The sequence below is a fragment of the Macaca nemestrina genome, chromosome 1 (genome assembly GCF_043159975.1).
Source record: "Macaca nemestrina isolate mMacNem1 chromosome 1, mMacNem.hap1, whole genome shotgun sequence".
Classification (NCBI taxonomy): Eukaryota; Metazoa; Chordata; class Mammalia; order Primates; family Cercopithecidae; genus Macaca; species Macaca nemestrina.
In genome coordinates this window covers 144,830,205-144,855,339 of record NC_092125.1, presented here as the reverse complement: position 1 = coordinate 144,855,339, position 25,135 = coordinate 144,830,205, and the positions used below count along the sequence as shown (strand labels likewise).

General features: G+C 36.4%; 1 protein-coding gene across 6 annotated transcripts in view; it reads left to right on the top strand.

Moving 5' to 3' along the window:
- Positions 1-25,135, top strand: part of LOC105482800 (protein kinase N2) — a 161,047-nt gene that overhangs the window by 79,861 nt on the left and 56,051 nt on the right. For all 6 annotated transcript variants that reach the window (XM_011743148.2, XM_011743150.2, XM_011743143.2 and 3 more), the window contains 4 exons: positions 8,587-8,741; positions 18,652-18,769; positions 19,418-19,563; positions 19,659-19,872. In XM_011743148.2, coding sequence (XP_011741450.1) covers positions 8,587-8,741; positions 18,652-18,769; positions 19,418-19,563; positions 19,659-19,872 — 633 coding nt within the window. The remainder of the gene's footprint in view (positions 1-8,586; positions 8,742-18,651; positions 18,770-19,417; positions 19,564-19,658; positions 19,873-25,135) is intronic.

The window sequence follows — 25,135 nt, the reverse complement described above, 5'->3', positions numbered from 1 at the left end:
ATCTGTAATCTTTCTGTCTTGAAGTATTTTTTGCCTTAAAGTATCTTTTGTCTGTTATCAATACAGGTTGTGGGTTGAGGTTAGTGATTGTGTGGAATACCTTTCTTCCATTTCCTTACTTTCAGCTTTTCTGTATCATGTTTTAGATATGTTTCTTAAAATAGCATATAGTTGGATTTATTTTATTCATTCGTTTTTACCTAATCTAATAATCTCTTTTACCTGGATCATTTAGCCTATTTAAATGATTGCTGTTACATTTGGGTTTATATTTAGTATCTTATTTTGTGCCTTTAATGTTTCTTTTTCTTTCTTTTCTTGCCATTTTCAGACTATTTTTTAAGAATCAATTATTAAAAGTTTGATTGTTTTGGAAATTGATTCATTTAGATAGTACATCATGCATACTTGTCAAAGGCAGTAGTCTGATTGCTGTTTTTATCTCTTGGACAATTCAAAGGCTTTAGAATGCTTTTATTTACTTATACCCTAGCTTATATTTTACTGTCTTACTAGGTTGGTGCAAAATTAATTGCAGTTTTTGCCATTGTAATTCTATTTTTTAAAAACCCCCTCATGACTTTTTTTATTGGTTTATATGGTGGTCCTTTAAAATCACTCACATCTAAGCCACTTTATCTGTTCTTTGTTATTTCTTTTTTGACCTACCAATTAGAATCACTTTTCTTCTTCCCAGAGTACATCCTTTAGCATTTTTAAATTTTTAATGAGTCTGTGAAAAACTGTTTTCATCTTTGTCTGATAATATTTTTATTTTGTCTTCACTGTTGAAAGATATTTTCATTGGATATATACAACCTTTATTAGTTCATTCTGACACTACTGTAAAGAAATACCCAAGACTGGGTAATTTATGAAGAGCTTTAATTGGCTTATGGTTGCACAGGCTGTACAGGAAGCATGATGCTGGCATCTGCTAGGCTTCTGGGGAGGCCTCAGAAAACTTTCAATCATGGTGGAAGGCGAAAGGGAAGCAAACACGTCTTACATGGTCAGAGCAGGAGCAAGAGAGAGAGTGGGAGGAGCTACACACTTTTAAAAAACCAGATCTCACTATCATGAGAACAGCACCAAGGGGATGGTGCTAAACCACTCATTAAAGACCCACACCCATGATCCAGTCATCTCCCACAAGGCCCCACGTTCAATATTGGGGATCCCAGTTTGACATGAGATTGGGGCAGGGACACAGATCCAAACCGTATCACAGTCTAAGGAGGTAGTTGTATCCTTTAACATAAAGAAGCTGTCATTTCACCTTCTTCCACCTTTCAGTGTTGTTGCTGAAAACTGCCATAAATTTAACTGTAATTCCTTTGAAGGTACCCTTTCTCTGACTGCTGTGAACACTTTGTCTTTGATGTTCTGAAGTTTCACCGTGATATGTCCAAGTATGAACTTTTTTCCCCCTATATGTTTGTGCTTGGGGTTGATTGGGTATCCTGAATCTGTGGATTGGCATTTTTATTAGTTCTTAAAAGGTGATAGTCATTATCTCTTTATATATTGTCTTCAAGTCACTATTTTTCTTCTGAAGCACCATAAGATATATTGGAGCTTTTTTTTTTTTCCCTCTGTGTCTCTTTATGTCTCATTTTTCCTTTCTTTCTCTTTTTAAAAAACTTAGCTATTTTTCAGTATTAATCTGCTATTTTTCTGTGTCTGGTCTGCTGTTAAACTCAGTCATTAAAATAGCTAAGAACACAGCACTCAAGATGCTTGTAGTCTCAGAGGAAAAACAGATGTGAAAACAGATTATAATACTGTGTAGTACACATTTCAATGGAGGGACGAAAGTATACTTTGAAGATATATTAGACTGGAGAATGGTTAGGGAAGGTTTTCTGGAGAAAGTAATGCCTAAACTAACAATAGTATTTAAGAAAGCAATTGCATTTTATTAGAAAGGTTTTGAACACAGAATTTGACAAGGAAAAATAGTAGTGGAGAATTAGCTTGGAGCTAGATAGCATAAGACCTTTAATGCCTAACCGTGAAGTTGGGACTGTATTTGGTAGACATGGCTATTAAAAATATTTTAGTGGAGGAATTAATCTTGTCTACTTTCCATCTTAAAGCACAACAATTTATATTGGCTAAATGTGTGTAAACGTTTGACTTTATGGGCTTATCTCCAGTGCATTGTCTACTGTAACTTATACATGCCTAAAATCTCTTTGATCTAATATGTAAACATTAAAGCAAGTTTATTGAATTTGTATAACATACATTTTGAATTGTATAATGTTTAGAAGGTTAGAAGCATGCATAATTTCTTATAATACCCCCGAGAAAACTTTTTCAGTAATATTAGCAATATATGTAGCAAATAGAAATTTGTTTTTTGTTGTAATCATGGGGTTTAGTTTCTTTAGCCAGCAAAGTATGTATTTAAGAGCAGATTCACCTCTTTTTAAATGTAAAGGCAGTTGTTAAGAGTAGAAAAATGATAACCATTTTATAAAGTTTTTAATTTTTTTTTTGAATGGTGAGAGTATTAATGGGAAGTAGGAAGTTCTAATTATCCTTGTTTTAAAATATGTTTCACTATGAGAAGAAGAGTTTAAGAAATATACTGGCAACTGTATGTTTTATCGTGCTCAAATTTACTATAAAGTACAAGGAAGAAAATTGGAGAGAAGAAAGGTAGCGTGTAGGAAAGCAGGTTCAAGGGGAAAATAGATGAAATCCAAGGGTGAGGACAGTGTTACTCTGATTTCTAAATGGGAAAAATAGTGAACTTTATAAAGTTTACTTCATATAAGACATATTTAAGGTTAAATTTCTGCCTTGGTGTACACTTTTGTGACCTTTGCAAATAAATTCTCTAAGTTTCAGATTTTTTATTTTTTTATTTTTTTGAGACGGAGTCTTGCTCTGTCATCCAGGCTGGAGTGCAGTGGCGCGCGATCTCCGCTCACTGCAAGCTCCGCCTCCCGGGTTCACGCCATTCTCCCGCCTCAGCCTCCAAGTAGCTGGGTCTACAGGCGCCCGCCACCACGCCCGGCTAATTTTTTTTTGTATTTTTAGTAGAGACGGGGTTTCACCGTGTTAGCCAGGATGGTCTCGATCTCCTGACCTCATGATCCGCCCGTCTCAGCCTCCCAAAGTGCTGGGATTACAGGCGTGACCCACCTCGCCCGACCCAGATTTTTTTATTTGTAAAATGAAGTTATATTGCAAACCTTTATGAGTTCTTGGGAAGATTAAATGAGCAGAAATACTGGCTACTTAGCTGAGCCCTGACTTGTAATATTACTGAGCCCTTATTACATTTTAAGCGTCAACCTAAGCACTATATAGGCTTTGTTTTTACAGTAATCCTCAATTTGTGGCTAAGGAAACTGTAGCACAGAGATGTTAAGTAAGTATATAATCAAGACCATACCAATGAGTAGCAACCACAGGATTTTAACCCAGGCATTCTGACCTCAGAGCCCTGGTTCTTAACCATTTTCTCATTTCTTATATTCCTGTAATCATTATTAAAACTGAGGATATACTTTTCCTTAAGAACAGTGTTATGTAGTATTTTTACAAATTCACAGACTATCAGATCAATGGATATATCTTTTTTTTTTTTTTTTGAGACGGAGTCTTGCTCTGTCACCAGGCTGCAGTGCAGTGGCGCAATCTCGGCTAACAGTAACCTCTGCCTCCTGGGTTCAAGCGATTTGCCTGCTCAGCTTCCTGAATAGCCGGGACTACAGACGTGCACCACCATGCCCACCTAATTTTTGTATTTTTAGTGGAGACGGGGTTTCAGCATGGATGGTCTTGATCTCTTGACCTCGTGATCCACCTGCCTTGGCCTCCCAAAATGCTGGGATTACAGACATAAACCACCGTGCCCAGCCGAATATTTCAATATCTTAGTACAACCTGCTGTAATGTTTAAGAGTCTATTATATAGTATCTCTAACAAATTGTAATCTGTCTTTTGTATAAGTGCTTCCAGAGACGAGACTTTATTACATTTTAAGACAAGCCATTTTATTGTTAGATAACCCAAAACATAAGGAATTTATGTTGTGACAAAAATTTTGCCCTTACTACCTTTTTACTCATTGGTTCTAATTCTCTGTCTTGTGGGGAAATAGTAAGTGGACAGCTTTCATAGACAAATATTTAAATGTTTAGACAGGAATCATTTTTCCTTCTCATCCTAGGCTAAACACACAATCAACTGTTTTACAGACAACACATTTTCATACTCAACTAAGGGCCTTCTATTCTGAATGCATTCCAGTTCTGTAAAAAATGTGCTTACTATAAGCTATCTTTATATACCAAATTCTGTGTAATTTACACTTCTTACAAGATTCTGATATCATTTATACAAAAAGAAGAAAATTAAAATGTTCCCAGATCTGTTCAGTCATTGTTATAATGTGTAGTTCATTTATGGACTCAACAGAGATACTCTTTCTACGGTGGGTACTGCTGGTTAATATTTATTGCATATTTACTATGTACCACACCTGTTTCTAAGCTCTGTACATATAATTTATTTAATCTTCACTATAATCTTGTGAGGTACATGCTGTTTTCACTATTTAACACATGAAGAAAATAAGGCACAGAACTGTGAAGTACCTTACCCTATATTACATGGTTTGTATTGAATCTCAGTACCAAAACTGAGACTCAAACCTGGGCAGTCTTAACCACTATACTAGATATATACTAAGTTGCTCTTTTGTGATTTGATTTGAAAACTTACCTACATTTTATATCAGTTTTTTTGGGCAGCCCATTTGTAATTTGGGGACTTCAGTTAGAACAGAAACCTTTTCTGAATTAATTGTGTGGCTTTGCCTATTTCCTGATGTATAAAGTATGGATAATATCTGTCTCAAAAGGTTATTCTAAGGATTTATATGCACACATACACGTGTTCGGGCAGATATCGTTAAAGCACTATTATTTTACATCCTAGCCTAGTATCTCATTTATTTATTTATTTATTTATCTATTTATTTTAGAAACAGCATCTGACTTGGTTGCCCAGGCTGGTCTCAGACTCCTGGCCTTAAGTGATTCTGCTGCCTCAGCCTTAATATCTATATTTTTATATTAATAAATTATAATTGCATGTGTTTGAATTAGTGATTTTTTAAAGGGAATATAAAACTTAATATGAAATACATTCATTAAAATGGTTAGTCACACCATCTTATATTGTAGAGGAGTGAAGGGAACCTTGAAGCACAAAGGTAAAGTAACTTGGAGCTTAGGCAGTTTTCCAGTGATGACCAAGTTACTTATCACCCAGAACAGGGTAGTACCCTAGTCTTCTAGCTTTTTTAGAAGTAAAGGGACCTAGTGTGGATAAAAATACAAATACTAAATTTAAAATATGAAGAATTTTGATTGAAGGTAAGTGTTCCAACCGGCCGGGCGCATACCTGTAATCCCAGCACTTTGGGAGGCTGAGGCAGGTGGATTATGAGGTCAGGAGTTCAAGACCAGCCTGGCCAAGATGGTGAAACCCTGTCTCTACTAAAAATACAAAAAATTAGCCAGGTGTGGTGGCAGGCGCCTGTAATACTAGCTACTCGAGAGGCTGAGGCAGAGAATTGCTTGCATCCAGGAGGCGGAGGTTGCAGTGAGCCGAGATCACACCACTGCACTACAACCTGGGCGACAGAGTGAGACTGTCTCAAAAAAAAAAAAAAAAAAAAAAAAGAAGTGTTTCAATAATAATGGATTATCCAGAATAAGATGGTTCTTTTTGAAGTTTTATTTGTTTTTGCAAAATGAAAATTATTTACTTGGAAAATTATAATTTTCAAAATCTGCAGGCATTGATTTTTTATGCATTAATAGTTCCCATTTTTATTTTATTCTAGGACAAATTTATTTCCATGAAGCTCATCTTTAAATGGCACATGTTTTGAATTTTTAGGGACTTTACTAACACAGAGATTTTGAAAATATTCCCATTCCTAAAATCATAGAAATCTGTAAAGCAACATATTATGCTTTTTTTTTTTTTAACTTTTAAGTTTAAGGGTACCCGTGAAGATTTGTTATATAAGTAAACTTGTGTCTTGGGGGTTTATTATACAGATTATTTTGTCACTCAGATATTAAGCCTAGTACTCAATAGTTGTTTTTCATGTTCCTCTCCCTCCTCCCACCCTCCACACTCCAATAGGCCTCAGTGTCTGTTGTTCTCCTCTATGTGTCCATGTGTTCTCATCATTTAGCTCCCACTTATAAGAAAGAACATGTGGTATTTGGTTTTGTGTTCCTGCATTAGTTTGCTAAGGATAATGGCCTCTAGCTCCATCCATGTTCCTGCAGAGGACATGATCTCTCTCTCTCTCTTTTTTTTTAATGGCTATATAGTAGTCCATGGTGTGGGGGTGTGTGTGTGTGTGTGTGTGTGTGTGTGTGTGTTTATATATATATATATATATATACACACACACATTTTCTTTATTCAGTCTGTCATTGCTGGGCATTTAGGTTGATTCCATGTCTTTGCTACAATGAATATACACATGTAGGTATCCTTATGATAGAACCATTTATATTGCTTTGGGTATATACCCACTAACGGGATTGCTGGGTCGAATGGTATTTCTGTCTTTGGTCTTTGCAGAATCTCCACACTGTCTTCCACAACAGTTGAACTAACTTACACTCCCACAAACAGTGTATAAGCATTGCTTTTTCTCTGCTTCCTCAGTAGCCTCTGTAATTTTTTGACTTTTTAATAATAGCCATTCTGAGCCGGGTACAGTGGCTCACGTCTGTAATCCCAGCACTTTGGGAGGCCGTGGCAGGCAGATCAAGAGGTCAGGAGTTCGAGAGCAGCCTGACCAACATGGTGAAACACCGCCTATACTAAAAATACAAAAATAAGCCCGACATGATGGCGTACGCCTGTAATCCCAGCTACTCAGGAGGCTGAGGCAGGAGAATGGCTTGAACCTGGGAGGCAGAGGTTGCAGTGAGCCAAGATGGCGCCACTGCACTCCAGCCTGAGTGACAGAGCAAGACGCCGTCTCAAAAAAAGAAAACAAAAAAAGCCATTCTGACTGGTGTGAGATAGTATCTCATTGTGATTTTGATTTGCATTTCTCTAATGATCAGTGATGTTGAGCTTTTTTTAATGTGCGTGTTGGCCACATGTATGTCTTTTCAAAAGTATCTGTTCATATCCTTTGCCCACTTTTCAGTGTGGTTATTTTTTCCTTGTTAAGTTCATCATGGATGCTGATGTTAGACCTTTGTCAAATGTGTAGTTTGTGCAAATACTTTTTCTCCCATTCTGTAGGTTGTCTCTTTACTCTGTTGATAGTTTCTTTTGCTGTGTAGAACCTCTTTAATTTAATTAGATCCCGTTTGTCAATTTTTGCTTTTGTTGCAATTGCTTCAGAGAATATTATGAACACCTCTATGCATATAAACTAGAAAATCTAGAAGAAATGGATGAATTCCTGGACACATACACCCTCCCAATACTGAGCCAGGAAGAAATAGAACCCTTGAACCGACTAAAAACAAGTTCCAAAACTGAATAACCTACCGACCAAAAAAGCCCAGAACCAGATGGATTCATAAACAAATTCTACCAGATGTGCAAATAAGAGCTGGTACCATTTCACAGAAACTATCCAAGAAAATTGAGAAGGGACTCCTCCCTAACTTATTCTGCGAAGTTTTGTTTTTGTTTTTTAAATAGAAGCAACACAGTATCCTTTATGAGAGGCTATGAACTTGAATTTTTCATCCCTCTGTAACCTCCTTCTGCCCTGCATCAATTTGATATTGATGGATCAATATTTTTGAAGCATTGCTACACTGTAGATAACCTTAGTTCTCTTTAAAATGAATTACCTTAATTGAATTTGTATCATGTTTGAATATGCTTTATTCTCCAGCTAATGAGGTTATAGTAGGAAATTTAGTTTAATTATTGAATAAACTAGTCAAGTTGATTTAAAAATAATAGTGTTGGCCGGGCACGGTGGCTCACGCCTGTAATCCCAGCACTTTGGGAGGCCGAGACGGGCGGATCACGAAGTCAGGAGATCGAGACCATCCTGGCTAACACGGTGAAACCCCGTCTCTACTAAAAAAATACAAAAATTAGCCGGGCGTGGTGGCAGGCACCTGTAGTCCCAGCTATACAGGAGGCTGAGGCAGGAGAATGGCTTGAACCTGGGAGGCGGAGCTTGCAGTGAGTGGAGATGGCGCCACTGCACTCCAGCCTGGGCAACAGAGCGAGACTCCATCTCAAAAAAAATAATAATAATAATAATGGTGTTGGAGAAACCATGGACAATCTTCTAACTGAGTTTCAGACTTAATATAATCACTTTTATGTTTTAAGTGGAATCTACCCTGGGAAGTAGTCTTGCAACTCAAATACTTTTTTTTTTTTTTTTTTGCATGAATTGGTTGAATTCATGGATTGTCTATAAGCATAAGGAGATTTCATTTAGGCTCATCTCAAAGTTTGAAAAACGCTGTTTATTTGAAAAATATTAACTTCCAATTTTAAGCAGCAATTCATTCTAATAAGTAATTTTAACAATATTTTATTTACAGATTGCCCAAGGACTCCAGATACTCCAAATAGTGACCCTCGTTGTTCTACTAGCAACAATAGATTAAAGGCTCTACAAAAACAATTGGATATAGAACTTAAAGTAAAACAAGGTGCAGAGAATATGATACAGATGTATTCAAATGGATCTTCAAAGGTAAGTGTAGTAAATAAATGTAACTACTTAGTCATTATTTGCAAATTCCATAGTTATAAATTTATCTACTCAATAAAATTTATTTGTAACTTCAACATCAGTACTGGTGGCATGGCACTTTGGCAGTCATTTGTGTACATGCCTGGAGCGGGGGAAATTTGAATTATCTGACATGCTTATTTCCAGCTGAGGTCTAACAAGGTGATTTTGCCTTCTTAAGCTATGGTACACTAAAAAGTATCCTTTTTGAGATCTGTTTAGTGCTGTGTTTGTCACATGTTTGTGCTTTTAATTGGTAATTTCACTGTTTAAACACTATATTATGACATCTGAGATCATTTTTACCTCAAAATTTGAAAGAGTGAATAAAAGAATTTGGAAACATGTTTTGTTTCGTGGGTTTTTTTTTTAAGGTAACATTTTAAAAATTGTTTATTCCTACCAAGACCTAGTTAATCAAAAATTTGACCTTATGGGTAGAGGATACACAGAGCTTTCCATATCTGCAAGTTTTCTGTAAATCTAAAATTATTTAAAAAGAAATTATCTTAAAAAATTTAGTCTATAATGAGTTTTCCACATTATAGACCACTCTCCCAAGTTTTCGGGAGAGGGCAAATGAAAAGATGGTACATTTTGGCATCATCATTAATTGCTTGGCCTAGACCTGTGCATTCTTGGGAATTTGGTATGGGCATATAACTCCTAACTGAAAATCAGTGTTATGTGGAGCAATTCTTAGTAATAAGAACATGTCCTTGTTATTAGGTATAATGCAGCAAAAAAAAAAAAAAAAAAAAAAAGAAATTGTTGTGAGCCACTGAACCAGATTATCCTCAAGGTTCTCTTCAGCCTAAGGTTCTATAGTTTTAATAATTTCCAAAAATTCTAAGAAGGATATAAAATTATAAAATATACCTTTTTACTTTCAACTCATGTATTTTAAATATTTTTATCTCTGCAAATCAATTTTTTATATTTTAATAGATATTTTAAAAATAATTTCATAATAAAAGTTCTTATGTATTTTGTTTGTTTCAGTTTAAAAATAATTTGAAATCAGAGGGAAATTTTTTTTTCTTAGTCGTGCATCCTAGCTATTCACCCCAAATGAAATTTGAGGCTAAGCCTGGTGGCTCACACCTGTATACGTAGCACTCTGGGAGGCTGAGGCAGGAGGATTCCTTGAGGCCAGGAGTTTGAAACCAGCCTGGTCAATATAGCAAGACCCTGTCTCAAAAAAAAAAAAAAATTGTTTAAAGAGAAAGAAAAAAAGACATTAGGGAAGATATCAAAAAGAAAGAAATGTGTACTTTTCATAAAAAATGTTTTAACGTTAATTATGAGCATTAGATTTTATGTTCAAAAGAATTTTTTGTTACTTTTAGAGAAAGGTATTTGTTCCTATTTACTTATGTGATATTTGATAGGATATTATTTCACTAACTTTGAACATTTCTTATTGGATGATAGAGTTATTGTTTGTGCTGTTATTTTTAGCACTGACATTTAGTTTTAGGGATTTTATATTTTTATAAAATGTTATTTTGACCTTTTTTTTTCTTTGTTCCTGGAACTGCGATTTTAGCACATTATGCTGAGCATTTTCAAATTAACCCAGCTACTACCTTTGGAGTAAAGTTTTTAAATCTGGGGTGGAGGGATTAGTTTGAGGGGTTTATGAACCCTTTGAAGTTATAGGAAAAGCAAGTGTCTGTGTTGATAGTTGTATGGATGAAAGGGCTGTAGGTTACACCTTATTCTCAAAGTGGTATTTAATCCACAAAAGATTACTAACCACTGCTCTAAGTTGAACAGTTATGGACATATTAAAAGTAAAACAAATAGATAACCTAAAACAACCACAGATCCAAAGTGAACAAGGCTGTGAGCATCCTGTTAAAACAGATATGTCAATTTTGCATAGGTTTTTATTTTGAATTAGATTTATTAATTTGAGAGGGACTCAAATGGATGTCCAAAGCCCATTTGCAACTACTATTGTCTCTGAGATAGGCCTGCCAGTTATTTCTGTCTAGATTCCACCTTAACTGTTTTTATTTTTCATCTTTAAACTTCTCAAAGGGTCAGAGTACATCGTTTTAGATTAGGGAAAATTATAAATTTTAATTATGTGGAATATTAATTTATTCACTAAGGATTTAGTTAAAAGTTTGATAGCCATTATGCTAGGCTGTGGGGTATAAGTGTAATAAAGATGGTCCTTATTACATACTAGGTACTCAATAGATAATATCCTGCTTTTAAGAGACCCGCTATCTTAAAACGAGATATATCGTGTGTGAATAGTTACAGTGTGTAACAGTGATTTATTTGACTGACTTTGGAAGCACAATGGAGAATAATCATTTAACTGCCAGAATGAAATCTTTTAAGTTTTAGTATGATATTTGAAGGATGATTTGGCATTTAATAAAAAATTACTTTTTAGGGATGGTGGTGTGGTTGAATGCAGTATATACACAGTAAGGAACTGTGAAATAGCCTGGCTTATTCTAAGGAATGAAAGTGATTTGGTGTGGCTGTAGCACAAGTTCTTAGCATATTTCTTACCTAACATATCTGAGGGTAGCTAAAATGTACTTCTGATAGTAAGAGTTGTCAACTCTAGCAGTCGTTTTCAATTAAAAGCCATAGGGAAACAAATCTGAATCTCCAGAAAGACATTCATTTTGTTTGGGAAAAGTCCTCCAGGTGATTCCATTAGGGCTTCTTTCCCTTCCCCACCAGTGGAGTTTTAAGTGGGTGAGGCATAGTGAGAGATATAACGAAACTGAAAGAAAAGCCAGGTTATATGGTAGTTTGCACAGAATTAAGCAGTTGTGATTATCTTACAAGATAGATGGAGCTGCTGAAAGCAGGGAGCTCCTTTTAGCAGGGAAAATACACAATCAGATTTCAAGTTTAGAAATTTCACATCCATCCGGTCAGGTGTGGTGGCTCACGCCTGTAATCCCAGCACTTTGGGAGGCCAAGGTGGGCGGATCACCCAAGGTTGGGAGTTAGAGACCAGCCTGACTAACATGGATAAAGAAACCCTGTCTCTACTAAAAATACAAAATTAACTGGGCATGGTGTTGCATGCCTGTAATCCTGCTACTTGGGAGGCTGAGGCAAGAGAATCACTTGAACCTGGGAGGTGGAGGTTGTGGTGAGCCGAGATCACGCCATTGCACTCCAGCCTGGGCAACGACAAAAGGAAAACTCCATCTCAAAAAAAAAAAAAAAGTTCACATCCATCCTCCTCAGACTTAAAGAATTAATTAAAGAAGGTCTTATATGCAGGCAGTAAGTTTAAGTAGTGTTTTGCAGTAGTACAGGTTAAATAGCTTCCTTTCTCTTGTAACAGCAGTGAAAACAGTGAAGATAAGAGTCATACTTTTGGTATCTTAGATATGAGGAAGGAGGCAGAGTCAAAGATTGTTCTTAGATTGGTTATGTGGATAGACTGATAAATTATGGTGCCCTTCACAATGACAGAGAATTCATGAGGGGGAGCAAATTTAGGGACAGGGATGATTAATTCAGTTTGGCAGTAAAAATTGTCAACAGGACTCTGGTTATGGGATTCTACATGATTAAATTATTACCCTTGTGCATGTTATGATCGGAGCTGTCCTTTTTAAATTTGTCAGATATTTTCACCCTCCTGCTTCAGAACCCTCCAGTGGTTTTCCCTCATACTTAAAATCCAAAATTCTTATTCTGACTCTGAAAACCTATAGCTTCTGATCTCATCTTCTAAAACACCTTCATCTCTCATTACTCTCTAGCTACACTAGCTTCTTTTCTATCCCTTAAACATAGCAAGCACACTCTTACCTCAGGGCTTTTGCACTTGCTATATCTTTGCCTAGGTATCTGTTCTCCCAAGTACTTTTGTGGCTTTCTCCCTTCATTAAGTCATCTACTTGGATGCTACCACCTCAGCAAGCTCTTCACTACTTATCCTAAGATAAATAGCAACCTCTGTCTCTTCTTATCCCTTTATTGCATTACCACTACCTTAAATTACAATTTATGTGATCAGTTTCTTTACCATCAGTTTTCAGCATTAGAAAATAAATTTCATGCAGGCAGAGACATTATCTTGGTTATTACCATGTCTTCAATACCTAAAACAATACTACATTGAAGTAATTTGCTACAAATACTCAATAAGTATCTGTTAAAACAATTGATACCACTTCACTGCCCATTCCATTTATCTTCCTCTGGCCCATAATTTACACATTGTTCTTTTTCTTATTTCATACTGTGTGTACTGTAATTATTTTCTTATTATCCCTTTTATGACTAACATGTTTTTATTGTCAGCACAAGGATCTGAGAAATGGGATGCAGTTATTTTACCCCGTTACATAAGTAGTTTAGCTTGCCATTTTCTTATTTGGTAGTGTGGCTTTAAGCAGCATCATTGTTTTTTGTTTTTTGTTTTTTTATCCTTTGAAACGATCTCTGGGGGCTTCATGAGATATGTTAAAGACATACCTCCTGTTTTTTGTTGTTGTTGTTGTTTTGAGACAGAGGCTCGCTCTCTCGCCCAGGCCCAAGTGCAGTGGTGCAATCTCGGCTCACTGCTACCTCCCCCTCCCAAATTCAAGCGATTCTCCTCCCTCAGCCTGCCTCCTGTGTACCCGGAATTATAGGCACACACCACTATGCCTGGCTAATTTTTTGTATGGCTAGTAGAGATGGGGTTTCACCATGTTGGCCAGACTGGTCTCGAACTCCTGACCTCAAGTGATCGCCCTGCCTGGCCCTCCCAAAGTGCTGAGATTACAGTCGTGAGCCACCGTGCCCAGCCATGTCTCCTGTTTATAGAATCACTTGAACCTGGGAGTTTTTGAGACTTCGTCTCAAAAAAATAATAAATAATAAAAATAAAGACATGTCTCCTGTATATATATTCAGGTGGTAAACCAAGGTATTTATTAAAATTTGGGGTTCTTACCAGCATCTTGCATTGGTTTTAAGTGTTCCCCAATCCTCCACATATGGATATACAAGACTGTCCATCCAGGTCTCCCCAACCGCCAGTCCTCCAGTTTTGTTTGTTTAAGCTTTGAGATCTAATTTAGATAGAAAAAAGTTGCAGATATTTAGTTATACATTTCGATTAATTTGGATGTTTCTATACATATGTATGCATATGTGATACCACCATGACAACCAGGTTACTTCCAAAAGTACCCTTGGGTTCTTTAGTGGAAGTTTGTTTTTGTTTTTTTTGTTGTTGTTGTTGTCGTTGTAAAAGCACTTAACATGAGAAAATCTCCAGTCTTGACATATTCCACACTTATTTATTATAATGACTCGGGAAGCCTTTCTGGATTCCCTCAACTACAATTGATTCCACCTTTTTTTTTTTTTTTTTTTTGAGACAGGGTTTCACTCTGTCACCCAGGCTGGAGTGCAGTGGGGCAGTCTTGGCTCACTGCAGCCTCCACCTCCCAGATTCAAGTGATTCTCGTGCCTCAGCCTCCTGAGTAGCTGGAATTACAAGTGGGCACTACCATGCCTGGCTAATTTTTTGTATTTTTGGTAGAGGCAGGGTTTCACCATGTTGGCCAGGCTGGTCTTGAACTCCTGACCTCAGATGATCCGCCCGCCTCAGCCTCCCAAAGTGCTGGGATTACAGGCGTGAGCCACCATCCCTGGCCTGATTCCATATTTCTTGGGAATTTTCTTCAGCTACTTTTAACTTCCTAGTGCATATAACAATCATTTGTATGTCTTCTAGCAAATTATAAGCTTCATCGGGTAACATTCTGATTGATTAATATTTGTATTTTCACTGGTCTGGCATGTAATTTATGGCTTACTTCCTGTATGTTACTTTAACATAAATACATGATGAAAAAATAAGAATGATTGGCCTATTTATTACCTAGATGGTACTAATAAGAACAATGATTGGCTTTTTTGAAAGTTTTCTGTGTGATGTAATGTGTTGTAATGTCCCACTGTAGCTTGCAAAACAAGATGTTATTTTTTTTGTAAAATAAAAAACATATAATTTGAAAATAGTATACATGTTTAGTTATTCTTATAATTGTAAAATATTTATTCCAAATATAATTACCAGCATTATAGAGTACCAATTACTAATAGTTCATTACTTTAGTCTATTAGGTTGAGCCATATAAAATTGCTGTTTTTTTAGTTCAAAATCAGTCAGACATTGGCATTTTCATGTAGTTCAACCTCATATATGTAAAAACTTTCCCAAAGTTTTTATCAACATAAGTCAGATTTCTCCAATATGTAAACCAGTTCATATACTCCAGCCTTATCTCTTCCCTTGTACGTATTATGTGCTCAATAAAAATTCCGTTGAATGCCTGAAAACGTAAAACTGATATGTAATAACTATGTATTGCCTGTGATAGATAATATCCAAAGTCCATTTTAAAAGTTTCATCATATGTTGACATCCTGCAGATCCTCCAGAAATTTCTGTGGGAAAATTCACCGATTTTGAAAATAAAATACAAGTGCTGTTTCTTGCTTGTTGAATTGAAATAGTGAAGAAAGGAGTATTTCCAAAGAAGTAAAATGATGGAACTACTGTCATTTTGCATGACAATAAAATAATAAAAGAAGTAGCTTAATTGAAGAGGGTAATATTATATGGTTTACTTAATATTTATACTTTTACATTAGAACTTCAAGACACTTAATCATTATTTTTATTGTCCTAAAAGAGAACATTTTAATGCCAATTATGTGCTAGGCAATATAATTTTAGTTTAATGCTAACAAAAGTTTTATATTGAAGAGAATGGTATCACAATTTACATAGTTTATGCAAGAAACCTAAGGCTTTCAGAAAATAGATAATTTGTCCAAGTTTATATATAATAAGATTTGGGCTCAAGTCTGTCTGACTGCAAAGTACGGTTGTCCCATTAAATTATGAGCTTTGGAATACTTTTACTCTAGTCTGATCTCAAAGAAATTCAGTCATGCATTGCATTACAACAGGGATACATTCTGACAAAAGCATCAGTGAGTGATTTCATCATTGTGTGGATATCATAGAGTGTACTTACACAATTCTAGAAGGTACTAGACTATATGGTATAGCCTATTGCACTTAGGCTGTAGTAACAGCATGTAACTATACTGAATACTGTAGGCAATTGTAACACAATGGTAAGTACTTGTATATCTAAATATATCTAAACATAGGTATATGTATTCCATTGTTGACCTAAATGTCATTATGCAGCAGTCTGGCCAGAAGCTATTTTCTAAATGACTGACTTTGGGAATATGAAAGAAATAGAAGAAAAATTTATAAATTTCGTAAATATGCAATGTTTTTTCCTCCATGGTATATTAACCTGAGTTTGGTATTCAGCAGAGTATATCTCAGCTCACTTTTATTCCCCTTATCTCCAATCTTTTTCTTCCTTATTCAGTGTCAAATAGTGTGTGTTTGATTTATTGAAATAATACTGCCGTCATCAAGCGTGTCTCTTGGGTTCTAAGAGACATGAATCTCCGGGAGGATACAGGTTGATTGTGTGCTATTTTATTTCCAAATTAGTACTGATTGCCTTAGTGATTAAAAATAGAGATGCTTAAATAAAATGCAAAGCTTGTCCTTTCTTATGAGTAAGTACTTTCTAACTTGATGTTTAATCAATTTCTGTGTGTATGTGTGTGTGGATACCAGTCTTTAACAACTGATGCAACTCTAAAAACAGGAGGTGGCATTAACTTCTAATATTTCTTTTTAAAATTTCTTAGTTTTCTACAGTAACAAAGTATCACTAATTTAGTGGTATAAAACAAGAGAAATGTATTATGTTATAATTTTGTAGTTATTTTGTCTGAAGTGAACCTTACTGAGCTTAAATCAAGGTGTTGGCAGGACTGCATTCCCTTCTGGAGGATGTAGGGCAGAATGTTTCCCTGTTTTTTCCAGCTGCTGGACGCTACTCACACTTCTTGGCTCCTGGCTTCTTCTAAGCCAGCAATAGCAGGTCCAGTTTTTCTCACATCACATCACTCTGACCTTTTCTTCCTCCCTTTTCTACATTTAAGGACCCTTGTGATTACATTGGGCCTATCTGGATAATCAAGGACAGTCTCTGTATTTTAAGGTCAAATGATTAACAACATTAATTCTATTTGCTACCTTAAATCTCCTTTGCCATGTAAGGTAACTTACTAACAAGGTTCTGAGGCTTAGGACATTGACATCTTTGAGTAGGTCATTATTTGGCGTACAGTTCCTTCTGTCACTCACATTCAGTGTTACTGGAACTAAGCAATGGTATGCTATTGCATTGGTTCATTTGTGTTACTGTAAAGGAATATCTGAGACTGAGTAATTTGTAAAGAAAAAGGTTTATTTTTGGCTCACGGTACTACAGACTGTACAAGAAGGATGGTGCTGGCATGTGCTTCTGTTGAGGGCCTCAGGAAGCTTACAGTCATGATGGAAGATGAAGGGCAGCCAACATGTCACCTGGTGAGAGGAAGCAAGAGAGAGAGGAGGAAGTACCAGGCTCTTTTGAACGAACAGCTCAACAACCAACGTGAACTCATAGAATGAGAACGTACTCATACTGTGAGGGTGGCACCAAGCAATTCATGAGGGATCTGTCCCTGTGACCCAAATACCTCCCAGTAGGCCTCGATTCAGACACTGAGGACTTACATTTCAAAATGAGATTTGGAGGGACAAACACCAAATCGTATCAGGCATTAACATTATTTCACTTAATTCAGAGCTTTTTTTGAAATCTTAAGAAATGACAGAAGTCTATTCTCCAGCTTTATTAAGAAGGTCTCATTTTTTGACATTAAAGTCTTTCTAGGGACCTTTCTCATTTTCACCAGGGTTGACAAATGCTGTTTTCTACTTCTCTCAGCATAATTAATTGGAACACAAATGCTATCTGATTAGGTTTTTATTTTAGGTTTAATCATGGAGGCATTCATTTCATACTATGTTTCTGAATCTTAGAGTTATTGATCATAGTAAAGAAAAATTCTTTATTTTTTGTGTATAGCAAAAATAAGAAAATTACAAATGTGAATTTGGATTTTGATTTTCTAAAAAATAGTAACAAGATTCAAACCTACAGTATCTGTTAGCAGATAAATGCATTGTGCTGTGTGTGTATATATATATGTATATACATAATGAAATATTGTTCAGCCTTGAAAAAGGGAATACTGCCATATATGACAACATGGGTGAGCCCAGAGGATATTATGCAAAGTGAAATAAGCCAGACACAGGAAGAAAAATACTGCATGATCTCACTTCCCTGTGGAATCCAAAAAAAAGAGCTGAATAAATAGAAACACAGTAGAATACAGTTACCAGCAATAGGGAGGAAGAAGAAATGGGGAGAAGTAGGTCAAAAGGTACATATTTAGAGTTAGGTAGGATGAATAAGTCCAGAGATCTAATATATAGCATGAACTACAGTTAATATTATATACCGAAAATATGCTAAGAGAGTAGATTTTAGATACACGTAATACATATACACATGAAAAGGGGTAACCGTAGAAGTAAATTTGTTTGACTGTAATAATCATTTCACTGTGTGTATGCATACCAAAACATCATGTACACTGCAAGTATATGCAATAAAAAATAAATTTTAAAAACACAGCCATAATAAGATTTACTTCTCTCCCAAACTGTCTTAACTAATGGAGTTGTTTTTCACAATTATCACTCTGTAAGTTTGATGGCTCTTTTTTTTGTAAATTTATCAATAAGATATATTATAGCGCTAACAGCATTCTTTTAACTGTTTTTCACTTGCTGATACATCACTTGATCTGTTTAGAAGATATGAAAATGTTTCATTTTCCCCTTTATTTGCTTAATTTTTCAAACTTTTTTTTTTAATAGGATCGGAAACTCCATGGTACAGCTCAGCAACTGCTCCAGGATAGCAAGACAAAAATAGAAGTCATACGAATGCAGATTCTTCAGGCAGTCCAGACTAATGAATTGGCTTTTGATAATGGTGATGGAATAAATTGTCCTCCTTCTTATGAGCATAATGGTGCTAAATAATCTTATGTAGGAACAGGGCAGTGGTTCAAAGTTAAGGGGGAGGAAGCATTATTATTACTATCTTTTTTTTTTTAATCTTGAGTTTTAGACTCTTCACTTGGATAGATGCTTTTAGATATTTGGCCCTTATATTTCAAGAAGATATTGATCTAGAATATATCTCTTCATTTAAATAGATTATCAAATACTTACAATCAGTCTCTATTTTTAAAACAATCTGTTACCTGTTTAAGAGTATGATTTTGTTTTCTTTTGTTTTTTTGGTTTTGTTTTATTTATTTATTTTTAATTCCAGAAGAAATCTTTAACAGCTAGTTGCTAAGAGTAGGAGTAGAAACTTTCAGTCTCCCAGTGTTACAATATTTGGATATCTTTCACCTCTAAAATCTTTTTTCCAGATTTGTAATTTTGATGTATAATGAAAAAAATGAAAGACTGAATTTCAGTATCATATCAAATACTTTTATTTCAGTGTTTATTGATGTAAGGACTAAATTAGTGTAATGTCACGGGAATTCATTTCTTTTCATGATTTTAATCACTGCAAATTGGAAAGTCAAATAAATGGTGCAATTAAAATTTCTTTTTTCCCTTCTAGCAAAACCTGTGATAAGTCCTCTTGAACTTCGGATGGAAGAATTAAGGCATCATTTTAGGATAGAGTTTGCAGTAGCAGAAGGTGCAAAGAATGTAATGAAATTACTTGGCTCAGGAAAAGTAACAGACAGAAAAGCACTTTCAGAAGTAATTCTAAATAAAATTTTTATTTGATTTAATAAATACATTATTCAAAGTACGTGATTATTTGAGTGACAACAATTGTCTTTTCCCTGTGCAAGGCTCAAGCAAGATTTAATGAATCAAGTCAGAAGTTGGACCTTTTAAAGTATTCATTAGAGCAGAGATTAAATGAACTTCCCAAGAATCATCCCAAAAGCAGTATTATTATTGAAGAACTGTCACTTGTTGCATCACCAACACTAAGTCCACGTCAAAGTATGATATCTACACAAAATCAATATAGTACACTATCCAAACCAGCAGCATTAACAGGTATGTAGTGTATATCCGTTGTTTGTTGTGTGTATTTTTGTCTATAACTGGTTCTGATTTAATAATTGAAAAACTTGTGCATAGATTTTTTTCAATTGTGATAAGATACACATAGAATAAAATTTGTTGTATTAACCATTTTAATTTTATTCAATTTGGAAGCATTTAGTATATTCACAATATTGTGTGACCATCACCACTACCTAGTTTCAAAGCATTTGCATCACCCCAAAAGGAAACGCATACCCGTTAAGCAGTCACTCCTCATTCCCCCTTCCTCCCAGCTGCCAGCAACTACTAATTGTCTGTCTCTACAGATTTGTTTATTCTAGATATTTCATATGATAGAAATTATATAATTTGTGACCTTTTTTGCCTGGCTTCTTTTACTTAGCATATTGTTTTCAAGGTGCATTCATGTTATGTATGAGTACTTCACTCACTTTTAATGTCTGAATAGTATTCCACTTGCGGGAATATTCCAAAATTCAAAACTTTTTGTGCACCCAACATGATGCTCATTGGAGCATTTTGGATTTGGGATTTCAGATTTCCAGATTAGGGATGCTTAATCGGTAAGTATAATATAATATAAACATTCCAAAATCTGAGATATCTCTGGTCCCAAGCATTTCGGATAAGGAATACTCAACCTATATACCATATTTGATTGACCTGTTTGTCAGAGCATATGGGTTCTTTCTACCTTTTGACTGTTGTGAGTAGTGTTGCTATGAACATTTATGTGCAGGTTTTTACTTGAACATCTGTTTTCAATTTGGGGGTATATTCCTAGGAGTATAATTGCTAGGTCATATGGTAGCTATATCTAAGATTTTGAGGAACTGTCAAACTGTTCTTCACAGCATTTACATTATTTTATACTTCTAACAGTAATGTATAAAGTGGGTTTCAGTATCTCCAGATCCTCACCAATAGTTATTTTTCTTCTTTGATCATGTTCTAATAGGTCCATTATTGGAAGTATGGTAATATGTCTAACTATTTCTGTAGAACCGTCTCTGTTTCTCCCTTCAGTTATGTAAATTTTTGTTTCCTATATTTGTGGGCTCTGTTGCTAGGTCATGTATGTTTATAATTTTTATATCTTTTAGATGGCTTGACTCCTTTACCTTTACCTTAACTCCTTTATAATGTCCTTCTTTCTCTCCTGTAATAATATTTAATTTAAAGTCTGTTTTGTCTGATTTTAGAACAGCTACCCCTACTTTGTTTTGATTTTGTCTTTGGGTTCAAATGAGTGTCTTTTAGATTATATATTATTGTGTCCTGTTTTATAAGATCCATTCTGTCAGTCTGTGCTTTTTTTTTTTTTTTTTTTTTTAATTCATTTTTACTGGGACAGTCTCACTCTGTCATTATAGCCTCCCACTCCCAGGTTCAAGCAATTCTTGTGCCTCAGCCTCCCGAGTAGATGGGATTACAGGCATGTGCTACTGCACCTGGCTAGTTTTTGTATTTTTAGTAGAGATGGGATTTCACCATGATGGCCACACTGGTCTCAAACTCCTGGCCTCAAGTGATCTGCCTGCCTTGGCATCCCAAAGTGCTGGGATTACTGGTGTGAGCCACCGCATCTGACCAGTGTCTGCTATTTAATTTAATAGTTTAAGACAATTATCCAGGTGAGGTTGCATGCACCTGTAGTTCCAGCTTCTTGGGAGGCAGAGGCAGGAGAATTGCATGAGCCCAGAAGTTTGAGGCTACAGTGAGTTGTGATTCTATCACTGCACTCCAGCCTGGGTGACCGAGCAAGACTCCATCTCTAAGAAAGAAAGAAAGAAAGAAAGAAAGAGACACATTTAAAGTAATTACCAATAGGATGTAATAATCCTGGTGGTAACTACTGAGAGGTAGGTTAAATTTAATAGGTTTATAGCACAGTCCCCCACAAAACTGCCATCACTTCATAAGCAAGCAGCAAACTTAGAGTTTCCAAGGCCACATGCACTCCTGACCAACTGTCTACAGATTCCAGAATTTCTACTAGCATCTCAGCTCAGTAATTTGCTGGAACAAATCATAGAACTCAGGGAAGCACTATACTTAGGATTACATTTTTATTATAAAGGATACAAATTAGGACCTTCATGGCTCACTGCAGCGAAAAGAAAATAAACATAAAGGGGAAGATCTTAGAGGATCTCAAACACAAACCTTATGCGTCCTTAGGATATATCACCCTCCTAACACATCAGTGTCTGTCACTGATCAGGAAGTTCACTTGAGCATTGAGTGTGCAGAATTTTCACTGGGGCTTTGTTACGTAGGTGTGATTGAGTGAATCATTGGCCACATGATTGAATTCAATCTCCAGCCTTGTGCCCCTCCCTAGGTCAGGAGGTCAGACTGATTGATGTGTGGCTCAAAGCCTCCACCTCCTAAAGATATGATCATTCTTTCTGGCATGGCCAGCCCCCCATCCTGAAACTGTCTAGAGGCCAACCATGAGTCACCTTATCAGGTGTGGTCTGAGGTATCCACTATGAATAACAAAGGCACTTCTATCACTGGGGGACAGTCCAGAGGTTTAGACTTAGAGGCTGTCTTCCAGAAACCAGGGACAAAAACCAGCCAAATTATTATACAACAAAAGGGCTTCTGGCATTTTGCAGGTTTTTTTGTTTTTGTTTTTGTTTTTTGCAAGTGTTTATCTTTTTTTCTCTGAGTTCTATTACTACCTTCTTTTGGTTTTAATTGAATTTTTCTACTCCATTTTTATTTATTTATTTTCGAGACAGGATCTCTGTCTGTTGCCAAGGCTGGAGTACAGTGGTGTGATCATAGCTCACTGTAACCTCAAACATCTGGGCTCAAGCAGTCCTCCTGCCTCAACCTCCTGAGTAGCTAGGAGTACAGGAACGTGCCACCACACCTAGCTAATTTTTAATTTTTTGCTAGGAGTGGGGTCTCACCGTGTTGCTCAGGCTAGTCTCAAACTCCCAACCTCAAGCAATCTTCCCACCTCAGACTCCCAAAGTGTTGGGATTACAGGCATGAGCCACTATGCCCAGCTTCTACTCTACTTTTCTTATTCTCTTCTTGCTCCCTTTTCTGAGATAAATATATATATATTTTTTTTTCTCCTACCTCAGCCTCCCTAGTAGCTGGGAGTACAGGTACACACCACCACACTCAGTTTATTTTTTTTTGTAGAGACGGGGTTTCTCTATGTTGCCCAGCCTGGTCTTCAACTCCTGGGCTCAAGTGATCTGTCCGCCTTGGCCTCCCAAAGTGCTGGGATTACAGGCATGAGCTACTATGCCTGGTCTTTCACTAAATCTTGAACTCCTCACAACCACTCACCTTACTGCCTCCGTAGTTTTTGCCTTTTCCAGAATGGTCATATAGTTGGAATCTTACAGTATGTAGCCTTTTCACATTGGTTTCTTTCACTTAGTAATACACATTTAAGTTTCCTCCATGTCTTTCCATGGTTTAATAGCTCATTTTTGGTTTTGTGCTGAATAATACTCTATTGTGTGTATGTACCATAATTTATTTATTCATTCATTTACTGAAGGACTTCTTGGTTGCTTCTAGGTTTTGGCAGTTATGTATAAAGCTGTTATAAACATCTGTGTGCAGGTTTATTATTTTCTTAGTGATTACCCCAGTGATTGTAACTAATGTCCTAAATTTATTATAATCTTATCTTTAGTAGCCTACAAAACTCCTTCACTGTGCCCTTGTTATATTGTCACAAACTGTCTTTATGCATCATATACCCATTAACATAGGCTATAAATATTGTTTTATGCATTAGTCTTTTAAATCATAAAGGAAACAAAAGAAGAGTTACTTAAATTATAGAAATACTGGCTTCTGGCCGGGCGCGGTGGCTCATGTCTGTAATCCCAGCACTTTGGGAGGCCGAGGCGGGCGGATCATGAGGTCAGGAGATCGAGACCATCCTGGCTAACACGTTGAAACCCCGTCTCTACTAAAAATACAAAAAAAAAAAAAATTAGCCAGGCGTGGTGGCGGGCGCCTGTAGTCCTAGCTATTCTGGAGGCTGAGGCAGGAGAATGGCGTGAACCCGGGAGACGGAGCTTGCAGTAAGTCAAAATCGCGCCACTGCACTCCAGCCTGGGTGGCAGAGCAAGACTCCATCTCAAAAAAAAAAAAAAATACTGGCTTCTATATTTAGTTATGTAGTTAATTTTACCTGCATTTGTCTTCCTTTCTTCCTTTCTCTCTCCCTTCCTCCTCTCCCTCCCTCCCTCCCTCCCTGCTTCTCTTCCCTCCCTGTCTCCCTTCCCTCCCTCCCCTTCCTGACTGCCCCCCCTTCTCCTCCCACATCCTTCATTTCAATCTAAAAGGCTTTTTTAGCATTTCTTATGGACGGGTCTCCTAGTGTCTACCTCCCTTAGCTTTTGTTATCTAGGAACCTTTTTATTTTTTTTCTTTTTTGAATGATAGTTTGCTATATATATAGAATTCTTGGCTGGCAATTTTGGTTTTTTCCAGCACTTAAAAAAATGTCCAACTGGGCACAGTGGCTCACACCTATAATCCCAGCACTTTGGGAGGCCGAGACGGGTGGATCACTTTAGGTCAGGAGTTTGAGACTAGACCGGCCAGCATGGTGAAACCCCATCTATAGTAAGAATGCAAAAATTAGCCAGGCATGACGGCGTATGCCTGTAATCCCAGCTACACAGAAGGCTGAGGGAGGAGAATCGTTTGAACCCGGGAGGCAGAGGTTGCAGTGAGCCGGGTCGTGCCACTGCATTCCAGCCTGGGTGACAGAGTGAGACTCCGTCTCAAACAAAAAAAGTCCTCCTGCTCCCTCCAGGCCTTTATGCTTTGTAATGAGAAATCAACCGTTAATGTTACTGAGGATCCCTTGTAAGTGATGAGTTATTTTTGTCTTGTTGCTTTCAAGATTTTCTTTGTTTTTTCACAGTTTAATTATAATGTCTTAGAGTGGATGTTTTTGAATTCTGCTTAGATTCTTTGAGCTTGATGAGTGGGTTCGTGTCTGTCTTCAGATTTGGGAAGTTTCCAATCATTTCTTCAAATGTTCTTTCTTCTCCTTCTGAGATTTTGATTTTTGCCTACATTGGTGTGCTTTATGGTATTTCTCTTAGACTCTTATTTCTTCATTATTTTTTCTTTCTGCTCTTAAGACTAGACAAGTTCAATTGATCTGCCTTCAAGTTGGCTCACTTTTTCTTCTGCCTGCTCAAATCTTGTATCGAACCTCTCTAGTAAATTTTTTTCATTTTTGTTATTATAC